This window comes from Opisthorchis viverrini, assembly GCF_000715545.1.
Source record: "Opisthorchis viverrini unplaced genomic scaffold opera_v5_13, whole genome shotgun sequence".
Classification (NCBI taxonomy): domain Eukaryota; kingdom Metazoa; phylum Platyhelminthes; class Trematoda; order Opisthorchiida; family Opisthorchiidae; genus Opisthorchis; species Opisthorchis viverrini.
In genome coordinates this window covers 15,802-27,961 of record NW_008751669.1, presented here as the reverse complement: position 1 = coordinate 27,961, position 12,160 = coordinate 15,802, and the positions used below count along the sequence as shown (strand labels likewise).

General features: G+C 46.6%; 1 protein-coding gene across 1 annotated transcript in view; it reads left to right on the top strand.

Annotated features, from left to right (window-relative positions):
- T265_12742 (hypothetical protein) overlaps positions 1 to 10,121 on the top strand; it is a gene marked incomplete at both ends in the record, with an annotated part of 78,696 nt that extends 68,575 nt beyond the window's left edge. The window contains one exon of the mRNA XM_009165265.1: positions 8,661 to 10,121. Within this exon, the coding sequence (XP_009163529.1) occupies positions 8,661 to 9,386 (726 nt within the window). The remainder of the gene's footprint in view (positions 1 to 8,660) is intronic.
- Between the last annotated feature and the right edge of the window lie 2,039 nt (positions 10,122 to 12,160).

The following is a 12,160-nucleotide window of genomic DNA, read 5'->3' as shown; positions in this document are numbered from 1 at the left end:
AGAAGAGCTATGTCGTCTGCGTACTCGATGTCTGTGAGCGGAGGCCCAGGGAGTATTTCGACCCCAAAGGCATTAGAGGCTGGTAGTGAGTCTTCCATGATCGTATCGATGACGAAGTTGAAGAGGAAAGGTGAAAGAGGACAACCCTGTCGGACACCACTTGATGTGGTGAACTCAGGAGAGAGCTTCCCGTAGACCTTTACACGGCGGCGGGAGTTGGCGTACAGCGCCTTAATGAGGTTGGTTGCTGGAATTAGTGTCGCTGTTCCAGAATCTGTCGGAGGTTGAAGATATGATCGATGTAACCTCTTGCAGGACGGAACCTAGCTTGGTTTTCACGGATCTGCCTCTCCCTGTGTTCAGTCAACCTTTGAAGGATAAGGCCAGAGAGCACCTTCCATGCCACAGCTAACAGGCTGATGCCACGGTGGTTTTCGCATAGCGTCCGTGTACCCTTTTTGAAGATGGGGATGTGTCGACATGCCCCATTCTGCAGGCACTTTCTCTTCGTCCAACGTAGTACCAATAAGCTTTGTCAGGTGGGTCACCAGGGGATTTCCGGCTTCTTTGAAGAGGGCTGGATGCAGACCGTCCGGTCCCGGTGTCTTCTCACGTTTCTGTACGGCTTTTTCATTCCTGGCAGCAATCATGGATAACGACCTCGACGACATCCAGTGGTCTTGTGGTCGAATTGGAGAAGTCGGGCAGGCAGCACTGAACGCCGCTAGTGCAGCTGCTTTCACATTTTGCAACGCTTCATCCCGATGCTCACTGCTACTACAGTATTGTTTTACTGTGGAAAGTTGTTGGGCTAGTTCAGATCGATACTGTTGAGCTACGACAGTTCTTCGAAGATAGTGGATTGGCATGCATCTTGCCGACTTGCGAGGACCTGAAGGGAAACGAACTGTCAGGCGAGCGCGCACCATGGCGTGATCGGAATCAAGTGGTGTGCCCCAGAAAGAACGGCAGTCTTGAATTGTGGCTCTCCACCGGTGGCTGATGACCACGTGGTCCAACTGGGTCCACGGTTGATGTGTAGTTGGCGGCCGCCAGGTTACGCGGTGCGAACGTTTATGTTGAAAGTTCGTACTTGCCAGAAACAGTTCGTGATCACCACACAACTGAAGGAATCGATCTCCGTTGTCTGTAAGGCGAGCATCGACTCCGAAGCGACCACCCAAATGTGATTCCAAGGAGCTCAGACGACCTACTTGAGCATTCAAATCGCCTGCAAGGATCACAATGTCAGTGCTTTTTGCCTGACGAATGAGCCTGGATAGCTCTCGATAGAAAGTATCCTTCTCCGCATCAGAACTGCAGTCCGTCGGGGCATAAGCCGACACGACAAACAGGCACCGCTTTTTATGCCGCGAGGCATTGAGCTTGATTGAACTGGATAACCGGACGGCGCAGAGACGACTGTTCACTGGGATCCAATCCAGCAAAGCGCGTTCAGCTCTGGGGCTGAGTGCAACTCCCACGCCATACATTCCACGAGTCATCGCTTCTGGGTCACCAGACACACGGAGGGAGAAATGTGAAAGAGCTGGGTTCATCCTTGGCGTTCTGAGATGCAGAACCACGCTCGGGTCTTGTATGCGTGTTTCGGAGACACAGCATACATCAATTTTAAGGGAGTACAAGGTTTCAGCAAGCATAGCCTGTTTGCCAATTTGACATAGAGTACGGACGTTAAAAGCTCCTATATAGAAAGGATCTCGTGGATTTAGAAAGGTGTTATTTTGTTTAAGGCTTGTAGGCAGCGTGGAGCATAAGGCCCTTCGGTCAGATGACTGACAGTCAAATGGCCCAGCGACGTTTGCTTGTGCAGTGGGAAGGGGTTGGGGAGGGACATCGGTGGACGCTGAACTGCGCGGGCAAATGATACTTCCCGGTTGCCCAGGCCGAGGAAGGGGGTTTGGTTGAGGTACCCCACCTTGAGCCTTCGACTCAAAAGTCTGACCCACAAGGCAGTGGGATGACGTAGGGTTTTGTTCGGGGACCCTGCTCCTAGCCTCTGACTCAAAAGTCTGACCCACGAGGCAGTGGGAGAATGTAGGGTTTTCTTTGGGGACCCTGCCCGGAGCCGACGACTCAACAGTCTGACCTGCTCGGCTGCAGGGGGTTGGCCTAACCCGAGGGCGCAGGGAATAAGGCATTACTGTCTCATTCCTGATGCGGTATGGTTGTACGGCAGTGAAGCATCGGTGTTGAACACTGATGTCATGCTGTCGATGATGATGATGATGCTGATGACCTGATGCGGCTGCGCACAGCAGGTGCCTTTTGAGCAGCACCGGGCTCTTTGGTTTTAAAAGTATTTCGACCATATTGGATAATGCGCCGGCGGTCACGGTCAACCGTTGGGCGATCGGAGTGTGCGGTTTTTGGGGCCGACCTTTTCTAACCCGTCCTTCCTCGGGGGAAGGCAGCATCGCTGCTTCCACAAATATGGACATGCTGGTCCCCGGGGGGAAACACCTTACTACCTTCACACTCCTGTCGCAGAGGACAGTACAACTTTACCCCCAGACCGCCTCGTAGCACGATTGCTCGTAGTACGGGCTCTTTCTGCTCTTGGTTTGACTGCTACTCTTTGGCCTTCCTGGTATGGTTGCACCTTGTGGAACGAAGTTCCAGCCAGTGTATCCCGCGGGATCATTGCAGCACTGAAGCCCGACCACCACGTCAAGGTGGCAGCTTTAGGTTGGATGCTCCAAATATTGTTCAATCCGATAACGGCTTTCCCTTGAATTTTCCAAAAATGGTAAAAGCCCTTGCCCAGCTACCGCAACATTCACTTTTATCAGATCCGTACATTCCATCAGAATCTCTTTATTCCTTAATTAAAAGTCTGTAGCCGTTTGTAGCGTGGTGTGCGTTCAAATGTTCAACCGCATATAGGCTTGATCCAGTTACACTGAATGTTTTAATCGACTGCCAACATCATGGAACATACCAGTTAACACGACTGACTTTTACAAGCCAGAGGTATAACTGCAGTGGGTACCTCTGAGCAACCGACTAATGGTCGTTCTGACAGGGAGTAATTACTGAGGCACCTGATAACGCTCGTCTATGGTGCCTCGAGTAGATGCTAAACCTTCCAATACCATAGATGCTATGGTGATGTTCACAAGCTCAGTTTTGCCCCACATAATCGTGTAATCAGTATGCGCCCACGCTCAACACTCCTAAAAAAGCGTCGCGTCGTTGACCGGGTAGCTGTTGATCGACATCCATCTGATTAGCGAGTAATAAACACACTTAATCTGTCAACATTTTGACAGTGCGTAACTGACGTAATGCTGAACAGGCTGGCGAGTAGAGCGGGTTTTAATGCGTATTTGGGGTCAACTATGACCTACAAGATTCGATGCCATTACCGTGTCAAATGTGCGCAACAATACGAGTGACTTCAGGAAACCGTCATTACCCGTGGGTTCAACGGCCTACATTGTGGACAATGTACAACAGTCTAACGAGCCCGGATGAGTGAAGGCGGTCGGTTTCAGCACAGTCCAGTTGAAGTTGTGATAACGGGATCAATGATGGACTCGAAAACCGTTGAATATGTGACATTACTTCGTTGTAATTACCGCTATTTCATGTCTGTTTTTGGTGTGTGTTGGCAGCTCATTTTGGATTTGTCCGGTGTTTCTAGGGCCAAACAGTGGGACGAGTTATCGCGCACTTTTTCAGCTCGCCGCTTATCTGACTACATGTGACATAATCTGTTCCTCTTCATTGTTCTGGAATGAAGTTGATGGCCAATTGGCCCCATGCCCACTTACTTGTGCCCTCAAGTTTATCACAAAGCGGTCAGAAGAGTTTTAGGGTTTCTGGTTTGAACTCGTCGAACAGGACGGAGTTGAACTTTGAAACGCATATTTAAATGCATGAATCCGTTCGTGACTTGACTGGCTTGTTTAAAAGACGCTAAGGTTGTACCCGGCACGTTCACGCGCATTCAGATGATTTGTGACCACCACACGCATGGCAGTGAGAACATGCTATCTTCCTGTCCATTTATACCTATTAGGAGTTTCTTACAACGGCGTGTTATATCTCGGATTCGGAGGTAGATGTTTTAACGAAGCGACTTCTCGAGTAAACCTATTCTGAGGACTTTGGATGCAACATTCAGCGTTACGGTGAAAGAGAACGCACATTTGATTAGTGTTGGTGCTAACGGCAGTGAAGCATCGGTGCCGAACACTGATGTCATGTTGCCTGGGATGATGATGGAGTGATGGTGCCAGACACCTCGAGACCTGGTGACCAATGTTCTACCCTGGTTTTTCTACCTGTCTTAGGTCTGACGTGAAATTGTCCGGAATCCATTCGACTATTTGTGTTAGTTTCAAAAAGAGTTAACTTCCTTGCAAAAGATGGGACCAATGCACCTGGTAGCGCACATTTGGGTGCGTTCAATTATGTGGTCTTTCAATGCCTTAGACAGGTGAGCAGGCGCTCCATAGATGACTTGTTCGGTTTGTGCAATGTGACTGCGATCGGTCATTTATGCTTGTGACAGTCAAATGTATTGTTGACAATTGCTCTTCTTTCACTGCTCAACTAAGCTCAAAATTGCTCCAGTATCCACAATTGCAAGTGCTGTGGCGCCACTATCGAGCGCTATACTCCCACCTTGTTTAGGCACAATTCACACGAACGCGCTCATCATAGGGTACAACGAATTTGACTGAAGACTACTCGCACAAGTTGATCTCACTGGTCAGTGTTACGTTATTTACTTGTCCAAGCGTTGAAAGCATTGTTTTCGAATAATGCGTCCGATGTTGTCCTCACACCCTTGCACGTCAATAATTGACAAATATGTTTAATTTCATAAGCTCTTCATGATCCATAAAATATAGGTATCCTAATCCGAAGGGAAAATATCACACAAATACGTCCCTATCCCTCAGGGAGTTATCATTGGACCGTGCCAACTGAACTGTTTGAGTGAGGGATGAATATCCGGTTCATGTGCAGTGTAATCGCACTGCTCCTAAGTCACTCAGAGCTGAATTGTAGATACCTCAAACCCCTTGTCGAATTACCGCAGCGAGGTGCATGGTGCTATTCATTACTAGCAAATGGAAAGCAACTTCGTCCAACTTGCAGCTGTTTACTGCGTTTGAGCTATCGTCCAGCTGCTATATTCACGGATAACTAAATGACTGATGTAACGAATTGGTTCAGTCACAAGCTCTTCCAGTGGTGTTCTGAGATTCGTACTGTTGCGGCTGCACTGCATGTGCCTTTTTTGGTTATTCCTTCGGACGATGAAATGAGGTGTACAATCACCTACAGATGGTTTTGTTTCGATCTCATTCCGTCAGTTAAGCGCAATCCCTGGGTTCCGAGTGAGTTATTTTTCAGCGATCCGTAATTCTCTATTTCGCGTTGACTTAAGTGACCCGTAAAATTCACTTCATTCCAATGCAGAGGACTTTTCTGCAACGCTAGTTTCGTGGATTCTGACTGCAGTTGTCAATGTACGTTTAAGGTTGGCGCGGCACGGCAACTATTGTCCGAACGGACGTTTTGATCAGATTTGTGTGATGCATTACCACAGGTGTTTGGTCTTGGACCTGTTTCTTCAAGATCTTTTCCAAAAACACCATTTCAAACTCCACGTGTCCATAGCGGTGTCATATCGTGCTGTGTGTATTCTCTAGGCCGTTCGATTTTTTCCGGTCCAACTAACGGGTATGCACCTTGGCTCGGTTCGCATTTTTTGAAAAGCTAGACTAGAAAACTGTTGGCATGATATTTAACAGACATGGGCCGTCTGATTGTCTGGCTCGTTACCCTTTTACCAACCAGTCTCTGGTGTTCACCTCACACTCAAATTTGCCTTTTGCTGCTGATTACTCTTATTGCTGCATCGTAACTATGGGAATTGCTGTTAAGACAGTCCTTATCAGTGTTTTTCTAAGTTGTCAAAAATCCCCATTTCCCCAGCATGATGTATATATTTACTTGGATATTGCATCTATGGCGTTCGATTGTGTTTGGTTTCCAAACGCAGTTTCGAGCTTCTCGTTGGTGGGTACTCGTGAACCATTTTAGCTCGAAGTTGCACAAACCGTCGCACCGCGGTAAGGTCCAGTCTCTTTCTGACGGGTTCAGTGAACAGTTTCAATTTTATCGAAATACACTCATTCGCAAACAAATTCGGCTTTGCGAAAAATTCACCTGGAACCCAGCTGAATCTCTCGTTTGTGGTGTTTCCAATTTCAATTTTAGGCCTTTGAACCGTCAAGTTTTCCCCTTGCTTACTTTTTTCGGTTCAATGACTTGGTTCTTATACCACTATCTCTTCACAAATGGACGCAAGGGTCTCTTAGCGGGTAATAATGCTTCTTTGATTGGGCGCCTAGTAGTAATACCTTCAACCCGTTTCATATTGTCCATGGTAGTTTAGTCGTTAAGTGGAGCCGACAGAAATACTTCGCTGAACTTGTTTGAGTGCACCCTACCTGTCTAAGTCGTAGCCAAATGACATTAACCTAACTATGGTTTTCGTTATTTTCTATCTCAGGTTTTGTCCCTCAACTCTGGGCCGATCCACGCCGAAAAACCGAAAACTATTGTTCTGTTTCTTTCTTGATGAAAGTCTTTAATGGGATGCATCAGATCATGCGGGACGAGATGGCTCAAGTGGTTAGAGCACGAATTTACTGTCCGGAAGGTCCGTGGTTCGAACCCGACCTCTGCCTCTCGACTTCCCCTGTCTAGGCTTGGACAACCTGGCAGTATCTCAGCCCTCGTGCTTCCTTCGGGTGGCATGGCAGCTAGTCATCGGAAGGATGTTACAGCTGAACGATTTTTTTATCAGATCATGCCAGAAGACCTAGCCTTAAAAAATTGAGCATTACTGTTCAGCTACGAGCGGCTTATTGATGATGTAGTTGACTCACACACATACATGACTTGTTATCGACTGCTCTCGTGAAGAGACTTTTTCAGAGAAAGATCTCAATTGTTTGTTTGGTGTCTGATGTGTCCCTATACTGGTCAAGAAGACCGGGGAAAAATCATCTGTGCTAACCGGGGCGTTGTTTACCTTGTGTGATCTAATGCGGAATTTCCGATAAACAGGTTGAGGTGTTCTAGCACCAAAACAAAGGTGAAATTTACCACCAGATTGCGTTTTCTGACTGCAGCGCTTCTTAGCAATAAACAGAAAGTATCACATTGGAAGTATCGAAGTCAATAAAGAATTCCAAGGGCTACTACCATATGACCGTTTTGCGACAGCCTCTGATGGAACTTTTGATTTTTTGACATTTATTTTCACAACAGAAGAGCACTGGTTTCGCATGTGTTGAAACCTGAATCCAGTCGTTAGTGAGGTTTCCATGGTACCACTAAGTGCCGAGTGTAAACTACTCACTGACCTTAACCAAAATGTGAACGCATGATACGTGATTTTTACAACGTTTATACACGGATCCGTTGCATCCAATTCATGAATTTCATGCAACGTTTGCAACTGTTGTCTTGCCGTCACGAAGAGACGGTTGTACGGCAGTGAAGCATCGGTGTTGAGCACTGATGTCGTGCTGTCGTTGATGATGTTGACTGTTGTCTTGATGGTAAAAAGTCACGTTAAGTTTGACGTGTTCAGCTACGATGCTATCCATGCATGTTGAAAACCAACGTCTACTTGTCTGTCATGTGAAGAATGACTCCATCTGTTTACGCCATCGTTAATTAGATCCTGTCAATTTTACCCCAATAATCTTACTTTTAAATTAGATCTGGCTACCATTAAGCCAGCATTTGCAACAAACTAATATTCCTGATTTGTGCTGCTGTGAAGCCCGTCCTCTCCTCACCTAGTAATATGTGAGTTGGAACGGTATGATTACCATATGAACTGACCCCATGGACCGTACGCAGTGTCACGTATCTTTTATTCAGTCGAAACGCGACGACGCCATTCACTAAAGCCCATTGCGAGCCGTGTAAAAGTGCTTTTGTTACAGCTGCCGTCTGTGTGCCTGTTGTACGATGGCTAGCCCGAGAATCAAGTGCAGTTAGAAAGGTTAGGCCAGCGCTGTGCTGCACCAGCCCTCACCACCGAATTGATCGAGAAAGACCGTAGCCACAGTTTCATCCACTGAATTTTGGTTCATCTTTTGATGATGAGGCAAAAACCTCACTGCCCACCGGCCCCAGAGACACACGATCGGAATCTTGGTATTACCGGGTTCCCCTCGTTTCACTGTATTCACTATTCCTCGCCACAAGAGCAAAGAAGGAATTAGTGACTCGGTAAATTTTGTTGAAACATTCTAATCTTGCCCACCCTCGAGCAAAGTTGTCAGTCACTCCTCAAAAAGTTAGCCAGCTACTGTATGTATGTTTTGAAAGGGTTTAAAATTCTATGTCCATCAATGCATAAGCGTAATATGTTATACGTGATGTTCTCATGTTATATGCTAAAGTTTGCTCATAATTGACTGCAGTGAATTCAGGTGTGTCCTTGTGCCTGCAGAGCGCAACAGATAATGATGAGATTTCGGATACATTTTATAATCATTTCAAAGTCAGCTAATATTCCCAACGGAACCCGTTTTTTTTTAAGATTTTACTATCAAAATACGGTCAGTACATCGTCCTTCCACCTGTTCCTTCAGATCATCCATGTCCGCAAGGCCACATCCGCTGATTTGATCCATGCACAGTCAACTGATATCGTCCGCACCTTACAGTTTTTCTTCCAAAAAGAGGAAAACCCTGCAACCTCGAACACGTTGTTGGATAGCGCGGAATCTGAAACGAATACCAGCAATGCCAATCTACGCGCCGCCGGTGGTTCTGGATCGAACCACCATGCCGGTTCCGACAATCTAATACGCTGGCTAGAGCACACGTTCCAACCTATTCGTTTTCGTATTGGAACTGTGCTTTGCGAAGTGTGCTACCGGCCATGTTCGGAGCTCCGAAACCCTCCTCCTGCTTTGGAATGTACGAAGTGTCGAATGCGCATTCACTTGGATCACGTAGACCAACACCAAAAGTTCGCTTCTTGTCACAGTGCAGCCGAAATGCGCTACATTCGCCTTCCATCTGTGGCTGAACAAGAGAAGTGGATAAGCCATATGAATCTCTTGGTACGCAGTCTACGGGAGCTTCAGCAAAATCCGGAGAAACTAATCGAATCGGGTCTCTCAGCTAAGGCCGCTTTGGCTGGCGGAGTGACTCAGCTTGGTACCAGACTCGCGATAGAACCACTGTACCGGAGTATACGGACCGGTTCTGCAGGCGCTTCTCAACAGCGATCAGAACTGAAATCGCCCACACAGAGTTCCATGAAAGTGAAGGTGAAGCGTCGAGAAAGCCCTCCGAAAGCATCCTTCTGATCGTCCCTGCTAACCTCATTGTTGTTACTACCAATGGCACCATCACCTCTCTTGGTTCGCAACGTGCGTACCGCCCGCCGATTCATTCTCGGAACATTCATTTTAGCTTCGTTCACTCCGCTGGTTGCCGAACTGTGATCTCTGCTCCCGCTACCATCTCTCGGTAACTTGTCACGCTTCCGTTGTCCTCAGCGTTCCACTCCCCTCCCCCTTACTCCCATTCCACGTCCGCGCTTCCCCTTACCGATGTTATTCATCGGGATTTCTTGTGTATATTGTTTCTATGCACCCCTCAGCAAACCCCTAGTGTATCCCTATTTTTGTTCTGTTTGTGCTCGAACAACGGTCCGTCACGCTGCTATTCCAGTGCCTTGCAAATAAGAACGCCACCGTTTCCGTCAAGAAGAAAACTCATATCCAAACCTTTCACTTTTTCCTCTTTGTCTGAACTTTTTGCCTCTGCTTAAGCGATGTTAGTCGGCTTATTCATCAGATGCTATATTTTATACAGACTAATATTTAAAACAAAGTCTCATTACCTGCATTTTGTTTGTTGTCACAACCATGATGGTCAGGGTTCAGGTAAGGTCTGTTGTCGGACGATTTTCTTGCTTCGTTTTTTTCCTTTCAGTCTGTCGAATCTGGAGAAGACACCTCTGATAGTGCAATCATTGATTTATCCCATTCTGGTTTCCCCAATCAGAGTCGGTTGGTTGCAGCACATCACGACTTGACGTCCCCTAGACCGCTTCCACCTTAAACATGTTTGGGCCAAAAGGACTGTGAAACAAACGGTCTTTCGATTGTCGAAGGACGTGACTAAGTCTGTCACATATCAGTCAGTCTATCCAATCTCCGCTGGGTATATGGCAGTAGATCATTAGTGAGGCAGTGACGGAGGAAAACCAGATGTTCTCTAACCGTTCTAGTGACCGGGTTTCCAGCTCAGTGGGGAGCCCACCGAACAGGGAAACAGAATTTAATCAATCTTACTGACTCACTTGTCAGTGGTGGCTCTGACAGAGGACTGAGGGACATGCGAAGGTGTCGTGAATGTGAATACTCCGAGCTAGTAAGATCATTTGTTAGTCGAACAGAAATAGATTGCCTGTACAACGCACCACTCAGGCGTGAACAAAAATCCGGTTCAAGAGGAACTTCAATAATCCAAGGTACCAACGTACAGCAGAGTTAGAAAGACAGATTTGAACTTGAGAAAACGGAGGATCATGCAGAAATGAGAGCAGTCGGGTTATCATGTCATCCATCAATAAGATGTCCATGTAGAATGTACATAGTTGCGGCCGGTCGCATTGCGGGCAGGAATGATGCTAGTAGTTGAAACCGTCTTGGAAAAGGAGGAAAGATGTTGGACATCCAACGGTATCCTTGAGGACACCCATTACTTGGCCTAAAACTTGACGAGCGCATCCATTGCACCTAGAATCACAATTCAAAACCGTGCGCTGAAGCAATAGTTGTCTAGCCGCACTGTGGAATACTACAAGATCGGTAAACCCAGCATGGGAAAACCCATTGGCGAACCTCAAGATGAGCTTGTGGAGCACTGTCATCATTCTGAGTTTGAGAACGCATAATGCTCGTCTTCGGATTTTGGTGAAGAGGGGAAGTCCATCTGCATTTGGTTCGTTCTGTAAAAACCAACTGTAAGGGATCTTGGGATGCCAAATTCGCTAGCAGTGAGGGGAAAAGTATATCGTTCCTTGAATGAGGAGAATCCAAGTTCTGACACTTCAGAACAATGAGCAATGCGATCGCTTGTGAAACTATCCCGTGAGTAAATCGACTTCCATCCGCAGATTCAAATAATCCACCGACTCGCTGCGTGTACCACAAAAAATCAGAGGTACACATGCTGCTAACGTATAAGAAAAGGATGGAGGGAAGTAAATCCTTAGAGAAACCTGTATATGAAAATCGTGATACCAAGTTTCAGTCACCAAGACTTGTAAGAAGGAAGTGTTGCACCTGATTTGCGTTAGCTGACCTCCCCAGACCAAAGTATGAGAAATATTGTGGCATTCAGAACAATAAAAGTTGTTTTTGGTCACTTTCTATTGTGTCGCTGCTGTGTTAACCCTGAGGTTGCACCATACCCAGGTTTTTGTTCTGCCAATGACAAGCCGAACTGCCCTTAAAAAAAACTTTCTCCCTGCAGTGTGTAAACAATGTCCATGTGTTGTTACCCAGGCCACTTCTGTTTAGAATTAGTTCGTGTGATTCCTATCAGGCCAGTGGTGGTTGGGCGGCATACGTCGGTTCCCCTCAATCGAATTTATTCAATTAGGGTAACGAAAAACAATGTCCATGTGTTGTTACCCAGGCCACTTCTGTTTAGAATTAGTTCGTGTGATTCCTATCAGGCCAGTGGTGGTTGGGCGGCATACGTCGGTTCCCCTCAATCGAATTTATTCAATTAGGGTAACGAAAATGGTGTGTACATTGTTGCCACAGCAGAGGATTGAGCAAACTCGCCTGGTTAAATTTTCAGCATTGAAGCGTAATTCACTTAAATTTTTACCTCATTTGTTACGTTTGTCAATCAAAGGCACGACTTCAATCTATGCCCGACTGTTTGTTTCCCAGTCTTTTGAATGTGATTGAGTTCCATTTGCATTTTTGAACGGGGGAAATTTTTCCAATATATACATAAGGTGATACACCGTAAGACAGAAGTGGCCGGGAAAGTAGTTCACTGAGCGTTTTGTCCGGATGTAGCAGGATTCGATCGCTTGATGCCCAGGGTCGAAATT